Below are 14,201 nucleotides of genomic sequence, written 5' to 3'. Positions count from 1 at the left end.
AGATTACTGCTCATTCTTCTAAACTCCAAAGAGTATAGGCCCAACTTACTCAACCTCTTATTAGGACAATCTCTTCATTTAAGGAGCCAATCGAATGAATTTACGCTGTACTGGCTCCGATACACATACAGATAATCCTTATTCAACACACCTAACAAGTTCCTGTAATTTTTAGCTTAGAAACTTGTTTTTATCCATTTGATTTATTGATTAAATGTAGAAACACTTGGGCCTGAATTCTTCTCCCATTGGGTGCACACACTTGGTGATTAACTGCCAATTAATGAGCAACCAGTGTGAAACGTGGACTGGAAAAGACTAAGCTCTGCCAGGGAGGGTGGGAAGAGGGCAGGTCCTGAGAGTGTGGGCTGGCATTTCTAATGAGCTCCCTCAGGGAGACAGCCAATGCAGAGCTGACTCAGCGAGCTGTGGACCTATAAAAGATCAATGATAATGGAAAAACACTGCAAAAAGTGTCCAGGTAGCACATCCAAACACAAACTTTAGTCCCCAGATAACATTTTAAATTTTATTTCTGCCCCGACATTTCATTCCGCCCTGGATTGAGGTTGAAGCTGAAACATGATGGCCACCTGGTCAATCAGTCTGTCTGCCAACTGTAAAAGCAGACAGGTATGTAAAATTATGTTCAATTACCCCCTTAATGAGCTACAACTCCTGCTTGATTGTTATTGGGCAAGCTTCTGTCTCCTGCATACGCCCAACTGAGATATTGCTCATGCGTGTGATGACGTGGCGATGCATGCCCAAAGTTTTCTAGCTCGATTTCATGTGCTTCTGGGTCAGGTACGCACCCACCTGTGCAACGTAAAATTCTGACCTTAAATAAATAACAAAATATTATGAAAATTGTCTGAGTAGCATCTAGGTATGGTGGAGATTAAAGATTAACTGTGGAAGTCTTATCATGATCTGATTCAGTAGCATTAACTGAAAGAGCAGATGGAGAGTCACTGGTGCTTGCAGTTCATAGAATCCCTACAGTGTAGAAGGAGGGAATTTAGCCCATTGAGTCTGCACCAACTACAATCCCATCCAGGCTCTATCCCCATAATCCTGCATTTTTATTCGACTAGTTCGCCTGGCACTAAGTGGCAACTTGGCATGGCCAATAAACCTAACCCTTTGGACTGTGGGAGGAAACCGGAGCACCTGAAGGAAACCCATGCAGGCAAAGGGAAAAACTGCACACAGACAGTGACCCAAGCTGAAAATTGAAGGCAGGTCCTTGGCACTGTGAGGCAGCAGCGCTGACCACTGTACCATTGTGCCGTCCCCTGTTGATTGACTTTTCTTGAAAATTGGCTTAGCAAATTTCCTCCTTTCTCTGTAGATTGCTGTGTAACATTGAATGAATTAATTGGCAAATACTGGAGCTGTGATTTACTATGGGGGTCCATATCTTGAATGATAGACCACATGTCATCAACTAAAATAAATAACTTGCTTAATTGCTTCAATATAATTTGACAAATTACTTCTGTTTCTTCACTGTCTCCATTATTATCAACACCCCCTCAGCAAACTTGCTTTCATCTACTCTGATTGCATCAGATCTTCATCTGATAATGCTTCGTTGTGAGATTCCAACAACTTCTTCATCTGCATCAACTTCATCAAAACCCACTTTGTAAAAGGTTAACAATCCTATTTATATCAGCTGCATTTTCACTGCAGGTAAACCCAGGAAAAATCATGCACACATTCTGACCAAAGCTTGGATCGAAGTGCATTTAATGTTGATGGTTGAACTTAATGGCATGGATAATGTTGAAATACAGCCAAAAACTCAGACGGTTAGCTCATCCTCTCCACCAGTCCCTCATATCAACTGGGCTAATGTCTTACTTAAAATAATATGTCTTATGTCTAGTGATTTCACCTTGACCCATAGCTATAGTAACTTTTAGATTTTCAATGCTGATGTTATCAGACAAAACATTCAAGTTAATGGGATGACTGAAGATATTATCCAGAAGTCACAGTGCTTTAAGGATAATTTCCTGGCTTTGCAATAATTTTTTGCAGCAGGAAGATATGCAAACACCACACAGCCACCCATGGCTGGAGTTGAACCCGTGTCTCTGGCACTGTGAGGCAGCAATGCAATCACTGTACCACCATGCCGTATATTCTCTCTGGATCCATTCACATCTAAACCTTGTATAATTTTAAATATTTCTATTAGATAACTACTAGGCCATTTTCTTTAAAGACAGAAGAAATTCAGACTACCATTAATATGGATTCCAAATAGCTGAGGTCCCAGCACTAATACATGCAGTACTCCACTAGTTACTCCACCTACCTATACTAAGTATCACTAGTATTCACATTACAATAACCAACTTGGTAAATAATTACTTGATCCCATCACACTTGTATCTGAATCAAATCTTTACTACCAATCTAATGTTGCAGTTCTCCAGCACAGAACAGAAATATATTTTAAAACTTTATCCTTATTACTGTTTCTTATTATTAAACTTGAATTTTCTGCTGAACTAAGACAATTGAGATGGTTGACTCTCTCTCTGGAAATTATCCACTAGCAGTGACCAGAACATATGATTTTTTTTTTAGTTTCCGGGATGTCACAGCTTGTTCTGCCTAAGGAGTTTTTAACAGACCATCTGAGGCGATACAGACCAATTACAAAAGGAGCTACAGGAATTCCATTTGCGTTTGATAAGCCAGCCTTGCTAGTGGAGTCCGAAGGTCTATTGAGACAAACAACACCCCTTTCAATCCATAATAGCTGAGACCTTATCAGGCCTGAAAACAAAGCTAAATTCTAGACACTGTATAAACACCCTTTGCTGAAATCATTGGAGAAGAAAGGTTAGATGATTTAAGATGTCAGCCTTTTGAGTAGTTTAATATTACTGAGTTGTACAGCCAGTCTGCTATTTAACAGCCAACTGGCAGGCCACACTCAAGCAAGCTCTGTCCAAGCAGGACCATCAGCCCACCTAACCTGTCTCTGCTGGAAGATTTTGTATCATCACCTAAAGAGCTGACATCATCCCTGCATTATTTTGTGGTATCAACCCCATCTGATAGTGTACACCTTACACCTCTGATCTGCAGCCTCCGATCATCGAATGTCTATATGAAAGATTTCCTCATTCGACGCTGCCTTTGGGACTCTGGAACTCATGTGACCCAATATTCACTTTTTCAGTGACCCTAGCAGTATAAAACCTCCTTTCCTCAATCCCTCTTTTTACAGTTTAAATGTGGAGTGGGGAATTGCAGATATTCCTTCTCATGGGTTTTAGATGTAAATTAACCTTCTGAGTTAATCCTATCTCGTATTTGGTGTGGGAATATTAGTAAAATTGGATCACACAAAAGTCAAGGGATTGCCACTGCTTATTCTAAACAAAAACAAATTCAAAATACCTTCTGTTTATGGACAGGTGGGAAGAGGAAAACAGTATCCTCAATTCTATTTCACTGTAAGGTCTTGTAAAGAATTCCTGGGATGTACCTGTCAGGATGGCTCATGGCGGAAAGATTATTCCCTGTTTCCCTCAGTTTGAGCATCCTGGACTTGTAACCGACCAGATCCAATTGAATGTTGTCCAGCTTCTGGAACAGCACCTGTGTGGATTCCTCGTCCTTTCCATAATCTGAGCTCTCCAGCTGTGGTCTCCTCTCCTCCATCCATAACTCAGCTTCCAACAGCTGCAAGTGAGCAAAATCAATAGTTAATGTGGAGTATTTACTGATTCAGATTATTACAGACACACAGACCAGGCACATTTATCATAAAAACCAGGCTGCAGTCTTAGTGACTTGCCTTGCCAATATGGTAGCTTTGGCCTGACCACCAACTCCCCTTCCTCCTGTCACCTGTGCAGATAATGGAAGCACTTAGTTGCCGCACTAATCACTGTCTGGGTCACAATGGCTTGTGCACAGCTGGTGGTAAGAATAATAAGAGCGTGCAACAAACAGCAAGCCATTGAAAGGGGCAAAGCAACAGGTAAGCTCTCTGTCAGAGTGCCGAGTGAATGGCAGGGGAATACAGAAAATCAGAAAGGGAGAGAACTAATTGGATCTGCATTATGAACTCGCATGCATGGAGCTAACTACAAGTTATTATTTGGTGACTACCCTCTGAAGTCTGATTCTCACAATTACTAATAGTTAAATACTAATGTAGGAAAATGTGAAGTTCTACACTTTGGCAGGAAGAATAAATGAGCTGAATATTATTTAAATGGAGAAAGACTGCAGAAAGTTGCAGTACAGAGGGATTTGGGATCCTTGTGCATAAATCACAAACAATTAGCATACAAGTTCAGCATGTACTAAGGAAGGAAAATGGAATGTTGACCTTTATTTTGAAGGGAATGGGATATAAAAAGAGAAAGTCTTGCTAAGACTGTACAAGCAGAGTGGAGAATTTGGCATACAGCCAAAATGCCATTCACTGCAGCAGCCCTGGAGAATCCCAGTCATGGACGAGGGCGGAGATTTCCAGTATGTATTTCTTCATTGCTAGACTGGAATATTGTGAACAGTTTTGGTCCCCTTATCGAAGAAGAGATATATTGGCATTGCAGGCAGTCCAGAAGAGATTCACTAGGTTGATCCCAGATATGGAGGAATTTTCACACGAGGAGAGGTTAAATGGATTGGGCCTGTAATCACTGGAGTTGGAATGAGAGGCGACTTTATTGAGACACACTGGGTTCTCAGGGGGCTTGACAGGGTATATGTTGAGAGGTTGTTTCCCCTTATGGGAGAGTCTAGGGCCATAGGATCATAGAATCCCTACAGTGCAGTAGGAGGGCATTTGGCCCATCGAGTCTGCACCGACCACAATCCCACCCAGGCCCTATTCCCTTAACTCCACATACTTACCCTGCTAATCCCCCTGACATTAGAATCAATTTAGCATGGCCAATCAACCTAAGCCGCACATCTTGGGACTGTGGGAGGAAACCCGAGCACCCAGAAGAAACCCACACAGATGCGGGGAGAATGTGCAAACTCCACACAGTTACCCGAGGCCGTAATTGAACCCGGGTCCCTGATGCTGTGAGGCAGCAGTGCTAACCACTATGCCACTGTGCCAACCAGAGGGCATAATCTCAGAGTTGTCAATTTAATACAGAAATGAGGGGGAATTTCTACCCTCAGAGGGTAGTAAATCTGTGGCATTTTTTTACTGCAGAGGGCTGTAGAGGCTGGGTCATTAAGTATGTTCAAGGCTGAAATAAACTTATTTTTACTGATTTAAATCATTAAAGGACACAAGGCTTATGGGGATAAGGCAGAAAAAGTGGAGTTAAGGGTCATCATTTCAGATCAAGCATGATCCCATTGAAAGGGAGCAGACTTGATGGGTCAAATGGCCTAGTTCTGCGCATGCGTTTTATTGGTCTTATAGTTGCTCTTCCTTTGGTTTGAGACCTGTCAGGAGATGATCCCTAGGAGAGGCAATGAGTTCTCAATGATATAACCAAGCACCTACCTCAGAGTAGAAGAGCTGTGCTGCATGCTCTTCCCTTAGTAACTTGCTCCTATTCTCCGTCTCCTCTTTCAGCGTCTCCACCGCATCCTTCAGCTCCCACAGGCGCTTTGAAATCTCCCGTGAAGCAAAGTGCCCGCCCTTAACAAGATTCTGTCCCGTCTCCATTACAGTTTTAATCAGGCTATCATGGTTGCTGATCTCATTCTCCAAAGCCTGCACAAAAATCAAAATCCAACAAGTGCTCTGGTTACTTCTTAAACGAGCCTTGCCCTTGTCCCAGGACTGACCGTCATCTCAGAACAAATGTTTACCTCAGGTGACTCACCTGGTGCTTCTTCTGCAAGCTCTGTACAGCACTCAGTGATTGTCCAACATCCTTGGTTGTAACCAACAGCAACTTCTCCTGAACCCAGGCCTGCCCAGCGTCGAGATCCTGGAACAGCTGATAAAGCCGTGTATTATCCTCCAGTCTCCTACGCCTGTCCTTGATTGGATCTCTCAATGCCTGGTATCTGAGCAACAGACAACAGATACTCATCATAACCAAGGAAGTCACATCCACTTCAGGCGATCCACACAGCTAACAGAGCTCATGAAAAGAGGGCCAATGTGATCACTGAACTAATAACTTGAAGGGTCAGTGGGAAATATTCAAAAGTGAAATGAGTGAAGTACAGAATAATGATAAAGGTGGTTAGATTCCTCTGGGGGTTGTGATGTTGGGGTGCAGTGTCTCACATCAGTCCATGTAACTTTCCAGAATTGACAATGTAAACACTGAGGAAGTATCAATTAATCAGGAGGCTCCAATGGAAAGATCCCCCTCCCCTCCCAATTCCTCCCACCACCCATCCCAGTAAGCCATGGAGAAATAGACACTGGAAACCTCTGGCCCCATCCACGGCTGGGAATCTCCGACGCTGCTTCAGCTGAGCACTAAATTGTCCATTCTCACTGGTAATGGGGAGGGAAAGAACAAGATCAGAGAATCCTGCCCGAAGATTCAAAATGGACTTGAAACGGAAAAGGAACTTGAATGATTACATTCAGACCCATAAATCTAAAGATAATCCTGAGGAATATAGAACGTGCAGTCAAGATGAGATAGGGAGATATGAAGGGTGGAAAGTGATCAACAACATGCATTTATATAGCGTCTGTAACACTGTGAAACATCTCAAGGCTCTTCACAGGAGTATTATCAAACAAAATATGACACCAAGTCATGTAAGGAGATACTGGGACAAGTTAAAGAGTTAAGCTTTAAGGAATATCTCAAAGAATGAAAGGTGGAGTGGAAGAGTGGTTTGGGGAGGGAATTACAGAGCCTTAGTAGCTGAAGGAGTAGCCACTAATGGTGGGCAAAAGGAGCAGGGAGCTCAAGAGGGCAGAATTGGAGGAGCACTAGGGTCTATCTCATTGAAGAGCTTGAAGAGAGTGAAAGAGTCAAAAATCACATAAGCTGCAAGCTGATCCTTAGTCACACAGGGAAAGCTACGTGCAAATGACGGGTTCTAATTAAAGTAAGGCCAGATACAGCTCAAGGACTATCTAATCGAATGCAGCTGCATTTCATATTTGCCCATTAGAACAAGGGACACTGTGAAGGGAGGTTGAGATACCATTGGTCAGAGATATTGCTATCATTTCTTTGGGGGGAAAGGATTAGTTCTGAAATATTTCAGGGTGGATGAATCACTGCATTCTGATGAAATGTACTTAGATGTTGGGAGATTTAAAGCCAGGATGGTATCCTGACTAAAGCTGCGTATATCCTGGGAATACCTTGGAACTGAAACTGTGTTGCGAAATGGTTTGGGACTGAAGTTGGGGATGCCCTGGGACTGAAATTGGTCGTTCCCAGTTGGCAGGGCTCAACATAGGCCACTGAATCTTTACATTTACCTCTGGAGTACGTTGCTGACCCTGTCTCGAATTTCCACAGCCAGGAAATGATTTTCCCGGATAAACTCCTCGGACTGATCGAGTAAACCCTGCATCCTCTCTACATAGCTGCTGATGTCTTCTTCCAGATCTTGCTGCTTATTGAGAAGGTTCTTCACAGACACCAGGTCTGTTCCCTTTTCAGGATCATCCAGCTGCTTTTCCACCTCACTCAGCCAATTCTCCACATCATCGATGCTTCGCTGGAAGTTCAGGGCCTCCAAGGTTAAAGAGAAGGAAATGTTAATGATTCATACACCAGAGCTCCCTGCACATCAACAGAATCAGGAGATGCACCTACAGAACCACCCCTTAGCCTTTCCCCAGGGCAGTGGGCCACAGGGTGTACCCAAATGGAGTCTTGAAATCTCCATCCCAACGTGGGGGCTATCAGGCCCATCTGTGTCAAATTGGGTGTCCAGCCCAGGAATGTTGTGCTCAGTCAGATCATTCACAAACGTAGGCCGCAACTCATTGGTTTATCTCAAAAGAAATTGAAAGCTCTTCTGTGTCGTTAGTTGCCGGTTCCCTGCCGGGTGTGGTAGGGAGAGATGGCAAAACAGGCACATTATATTCACTGCCCCAAGATCAAAAGATATTTAGATGGGTGGCATGGTGGCTAGCACTGCTGCTTCACAGTGCCAGGGACCCAGGTTCAATTCAGGTCACTGTCTGTGGAGTTGGCGCATTTTCCCCATATCTGCATGGGTTTTCTCCAGGTGCTCTGGTTTCCTTCCATAGCCCAAAGATGCAGGTTAGATTACTTGGCCATGCTGAATCGCCCCTTAGTGTCAGTGGGATTACAGTGATAGGGCCTGGGTCAGATTGTGGTCTATGCAGGCATGATGGACTGAAAACGTGTACTGAGCAGGGCACTACAAGTGGGGAAAATAAGACAAGGACGCTCTCCTTATCACCATCCTGTGACTGTTGATGATGATTGTGCCAATGACCTGATGCCGCCACAGTTCAATCTTCTGCTGACACTCATTGTATAGACTCACAGTAAAGAGCAACTGCGCAGGTGGACACAAAGTACAGTGTGAGCCACAGTCTTGGGCAGAGAGTGGAGGCCATGTGAAGTCAGTGGGGAACAGATGATATCACTACTGCTAAAGCTCATAGTGAGATCTATGGTACAAGAGTCTGATAATATTCAAGCACCTTGTGTGCATCCAGCAGCTTGGACTTCTTCTCATGGCAGTTTCCCAGCAGTTCATTCCACAGGTCTTGAACATGCTTCATCCGGGGTTCAATTTCATTTACAGCGTAGTGTCCAGCATCAATCATCTGCTCCCCTTCCTGCAATGGGATTCAATCAGAATCAACATTACTATCAGTAAACACACACCAGGCAGATGGGGAATAATATTATTCCAGAAACAAGGTAGAAAGGGCAGAAACTTCATGTTTGCACGGACTAGGCTTGCGTTCCCTTGTCACTAAAAGGTTCAGCACTATTTTTTTGAGGTATTTAACATGGTTAATGGTTAATACTGGGAAAAAGTTTCCTCTGGTGGGTGAATCTGGAACATAGCAGCAGCTTAAAATTAGGCCATTGAGAAGTGAAATCAGGAACCATCTTTCAGTGTTGAAGAAAATCTGGAACCCTCTCCCCTAAAGATCCACGAATAAATGCTGTGGCATTGACAGAAAATTTGAAGATGGAGACTGATAGATTTTTTTTAGTTATTGGATATGGAACAAAGCTGGGTAAATGAGATCAGGGTATATAGCAGCCATGATCTAACTGAATGTCATGGAAATGCCGGTGTTGGACTGGGTGGGCACAGCAAGAAGTCTCACAACATCAGGTTAAAGTCCAACAAGTTTATTTGGTATCACAAGCTGTCAGAGCGCTGCTCCTTCATCAGGTGAAGGACTCCAACAGGACTGTACACCTGTTGGATTTTAACCTGGTGTTGTGAGACTTCTTATTGTAACTGAATAGTGATTATAGGCTCAAGGAGCTGAATGGCCTGTTCCTGTTTTGATGACTTTGATTCACCATTATTTCAGACTTTTTGTGCAAATAAAACCAAAACACCTGTCTTAATTTCTTAAGTGTGTTTATCCAAATACCTCTGGAAAAGTGATGTATTACATGGTGGTACTATTCAGTGTAGAGTATGGGTTCTCTGTCATGGTCATTTGGCCTCATTATTGTACAACTAGATATTGGGTAGAAAAGAGTGTACTCCATGAGATCTGCTTTCAGAATTGACTGGTTGGAGTTGAATACAGGGGAAAATATTTAGCAGTAAAAACCCTAATGTTTAACTCCATTAAAGATTGTACACCAGAAATCTCCAACCTCGTCCGCAGCTTGGATTCTCCTAAGCCGTTGAAGTTGTCTAATGTTGTCCATACAAAACTTTCAGAATCTCAAATACAGGGATGAATTTTCGTGGGCCATTGGTGATAAGCTGGGAAGCGAGAGGGTTGGGAATACAGTGGGGAATAGTTTCGGGTGGGAAGCCTGATAGTACCCACCATGATATATTATGAGGTTGGAGCCTGAGCTGCATGACCACCCAATTGAGCCATCTAAGTTCCCAATGGAAGATCACTTCTTATTGCCATGGGCATTTTGCCTGTATTAGGAGAGTCTGCTGGTACATATGGGGGAGGGGTGAGGAGCACCACCAAATTACCCATGACAGCCTTCAGTGGGTTCCAGGGACATGCCCTCATTAGCTGGTGCTCCATGGCCCAGCTGCCACTCATGAGGCCACGGCACCACCAGTGCACTATGAACACTACTTCCCCAATGCCAATTGCCAAGACCTGTTTGACTGCCTGCCTTGCTTCAGATTTCCCCTACCAAACACACCTGTCTCTGAGGGTCCCTCTCCACGGTGAAACAGCCTCAGCAATGGGGGAAGCAATGGCGTAACGATACTACCACAGGATTAGTAATCCAGAAACCCAGGGTATCCCACCAATTGAAACTGAATTCCACAAAAATCTGAAATTAGTGACTCTAAAATCATTATCAACTGTCGTAAAAACCCACCTGGTTCACTAATCTCCTTTAGGAAGGACTCCTTTAGGAAGGAGATTAGTGAACCAGGTCTGGCCTACATGACTCCAGATCCGCAGCAACGTGGTTCACTCTTAAAAATACCATCTGAAATGGCTTAGCAAGCCCCCAGTTCAAGGGCATTTAGGGATGGATAATAAATGCTGGCCCAGCCAGCGACACCCACGTCCCATTAGGGAATATTTAAAAAGTGGCCACTCTCGTGGTGGTTCTGCTGAGCTGCTGGCGCTCTGATTGAGCCAGCAGCTCTTGAGGCTGAGCTGCCATTCTCACTGGCTGGCGTCAGCAAGATGCCACCCCAGGGTTCTGCTGCTCACAGGAGTGGTATTGCATCTTGCTCTCAGTGCTGACTTCAGGAACCCCTGTAAAATTCAGCCCACAGTGGAATGTGCAAAACAGGAAAATAAACTACATAAAACTAACTGGATCCAAAATAGGAGAAGGGCATTTGAAATGGGATTGACAGTTATAGATAGGCCTGGTAGGTATGGATATGATCGGCACAACTTGTGGGCTGAAGGGCCTGTTTGTACTGTAGTGTTCTATGTTCTATGAAATTGCAACATTTAACCAAGAAGAAACAAAGACTAAAAGCAGGAACAAAGGTTTGGCTGCAGATGCAGGGAGTTTTATGCAGGTATATTCTTTTAATTTGGCCTGAGTATGAGATGTTTGCGTTGCCCTGAATAAAAGCTAAGCCAAAATACTTGATCCAGTGAGCTGGCAATTCCAGGCTGTCAGTTCCCTGCTTCACAGATGTGTGTAGCAATGAGAGGCTCAATTGCGACAATAGCAGGAGTCCAAGCACAAACACTCACGGTGCCGATGTTTCGGATCCTGTTCTGGTTGGCCGTGACTTCAGCCTCAAAGGTTTGGTGTTTCTGCAATTTGCCCTGCAGGTTACTGGGATCTGTCCAACTCTCATCCAGGGTGACACCGATCTTCTCATTCAACCATGAAACAGCCTGAAGGAACAGTACAGAAAACATTCAAACTGTTAATAAAACACACAAACATCACTGGCCCCCAACTTACTGGTGTGTGTGTGTGTGTGTGTGTGTGTGTGTGTGTCTCTCTCCCCACTTCATTTAGAGTCCTAACCTTCTGGATCTGACTTAATTATTTACCTTCTTCCAGATGACATGTTTGAGATGATTCTTTCAGCTTGCTGAGCTGCTTGAGTAGCACAACGGGCTGGGAGATATCAGCGGAGGCCATTTCACGGGCTTCCCGATGGGCATCACAGCCTCCGCACGTCTCCAACACTTCCAACCTGGCACCCTGACGCTGGCTAAAGGGCAAGCTGGCACTGCCCATCAGGCACTGGGCAGTGCCAAAGGGGTGAGGCCAGAGGGGACAGGACCCTGCTTCCAGTCTGTACTGGGATCACTGGCAGAGGGAGGGGGTTTGGGTGAGGGGGTTTGGGGCTGTCGAATGGTGCTGTTCATGGGAGTGGGCGGAGAGGGGCGGTGTTGGTGAGGAGGATCAGGGAGACCGGGGCTAGCTGAGCAGTGAGGTGATATCGAGGCTCGGCTGGAAGCCCAGCGATTCGGGTGTGGGCGGGTTGAGAGGCTGGCCAGCAATCAGGGGTGTTGGGAAGGCCAGCGATCTAGAGGCTGGCAATGCGGGGCTATTGCACATATGCCGATCTCTGTGCTGACAGATTGGCATATGTGCAGAGGCCCGCTCAGCACTATGCTGCCAGCCTCAAGGACAGGAATAGGCCCTGCCCACTGCTTTCCAGAGTGAATCCCGCTGAGTGTTGGTGATTCATTCTGGAAATTACACTAAAAAAAACCAGCGAGATTTATTCCCATTTTCCCACACATTGGGGAACTTAGATTTTTTTGTGAAAATCCCAGTCATTAAATCTATCAGATAGATATGAAACATCCAATGATGTTATTTTGAAGCAAGACAACGTGCAGTCTATGAGCTAGGAGGCACCATTGAGCCAGCTTGTGAAGTGATTTTATAGATTGAAGGAGAGGATGTGAATTCAAAGAATTTCTCCTTGCATCAATTTTAAGTACCAAAACTAGCAGACTGGAATTTCATTAATGTTAACTTTGAAGGCAACAGCCCCTCCAACATTTTCTTAGTAAATCATATCCTAATATGTAATGCTTAAACAAAACATATTTTTGTGAGGGCTTTTGTGGAGGCCCCTGGCACAGGCCATAGGCCCATGCATTAGCCTTCAGGTGATTAGAGGGGTACACATCAATGCTCTGGATTTTTGTTTAGTTACCATTGGGGATCATCGAGTGGGAAGATTTGTTTTTCTTAGAAATTTAGAAAGATTGGGTAGGTTCAGGATGTGTGTATCAAATAAGATACTGAATAAAGACATCCAGTGCCAGACAGGCGACAGGCCAACTGAAAATTAAACTGTCCAGTATTAAACCGGATGAATGGTTAACCTAGAAATGATACAAAGACATTTGAATCCTCTACTATTTGACCTCTGTGGTATGGTGCATTGACACTGGGGACTATCTGCAGCCTCACTCATATAGCTATTTTCAATCTGGATAGTGAGGGCTGGCAAACCATCTGGTGTTAATGAGTGAAATTGGTCTTAAAAAGGGTATCTGGTATCACCTGTTTTATGAAGTGTAGCTGTACCACTCAGTTTATGGACAGTATCTTGCACTGCTCAATTCACTGAGTGTCTGCTATTACTCAGTTTATTAACAATATCTGGTATTATTCAGTTTATTAACAATATCTGGTATTATTCTGTTTAGTAGTATCTGCTGTTATTCAGTTTAACAGTATCAGGCATTACTTAGTTTATTAATAGTATTTGGTGACAGTATTCAGTTTATTAACAGTATCCGGTATTACCCAGTTTATTGTATATGGTGTTATACAGTTTATCTGGTGACCTCCAGTTTAATAACAGTGTATCATTACTCAATTTATTTATGGTATCTGGTGTTACTCGATTTACTTACGTATCTGATATTACCCAATTAATTAACAGTAACTGGCATTACTCAGTTTATTAATAGTCTCTAGTGTTAACTTGGTTACTCTGGTGTAGTACAGATGTACAGTGATAGGGCTTCTTTACCTCATAGGAGCTTCTCAGGAACATTTGCAACTGTTTGGATTGATCTAGGACTTTCCTGCGATGCTCACAGTTTTCCAGTAACTTCTCTTTCCTAAGGAATAAAACCAACAAATGGATGGATATTGTAAAATGTGTTATAATGGTGTTGATTACAAAACAAGTGGAATTTTCCAGTTGTTCTCGCTGGCAGGATCTTCCAGTCCAAGTGACGGCAACCCCGCGCAATGGGTTCCCCAGCAGCAGAGGGTGCAAACAACAGGAAAGCCCATTGACAGCAGCATGACCAGAAGATCCCCTCACTGGCCAATGGAGGCTCGATGCTGCCACTCAACGTTCCTGTTAAGAAAATCTTCATAGTCTTCTGTATTTTCACATCAAACCTTCATGAACTACTTTTAACAATATATTATGTACAATAGACAGTATTGACAAGGAGCTATCTCCATGTCTACTTCTTTGTGTGTCTCTGGCCAACACCACTGACCCTAAATCTGGGCCATGTGCTTTCTTACATCAATGTGTGGGCAGTACTGTAGTCAGTCCCACATTAACCATGTATAAATCAGACTCTTATACTTCAGATGTGAGTATATCACATGTCAGACACATAACTATTGATCCAAATG

General features: G+C 43.8%; 1 protein-coding gene across 1 annotated transcript in view; it reads right to left on the bottom strand.

Annotated features, from left to right (window-relative positions):
- sptbn5 (spectrin, beta, non-erythrocytic 5) overlaps positions 1-14,201 on the bottom strand; it is a 169,158-nt gene that overhangs the window by 38,163 nt on the left and 116,794 nt on the right. Inside the window, exons 49-55 of the mRNA XM_080202967.1 lie at positions 13,576-13,666; positions 11,315-11,461; positions 8,618-8,755; positions 7,415-7,671; positions 5,835-6,021; positions 5,510-5,722; positions 3,515-3,711 (exon numbers count right to left, since the gene is read on the bottom strand). Coding sequence (XP_080059093.1) covers positions 3,515-3,711; positions 5,510-5,722; positions 5,835-6,021; positions 7,415-7,671; positions 8,618-8,755; positions 11,315-11,461; positions 13,576-13,666 — 1,230 coding nt within the window. The remainder of the gene's footprint in view (positions 1-3,514; positions 3,712-5,509; positions 5,723-5,834; positions 6,022-7,414; positions 7,672-8,617; positions 8,756-11,314; positions 11,462-13,575; positions 13,667-14,201) is intronic.

This window comes from Carcharhinus amblyrhynchos, chromosome 14 (assembly GCF_965287045.1).
Source record: "Carcharhinus amblyrhynchos chromosome 14, sCarAmb.v2.hapA, whole genome shotgun sequence".
Lineage (NCBI taxonomy): Eukaryota > Metazoa > Chordata > Chondrichthyes > Carcharhiniformes > Carcharhinidae > Carcharhinus > Carcharhinus amblyrhynchos.
Note: the sequence above shows the minus strand (reverse complement) of the source record. Positions and strands in the feature narration are given on the sequence as shown.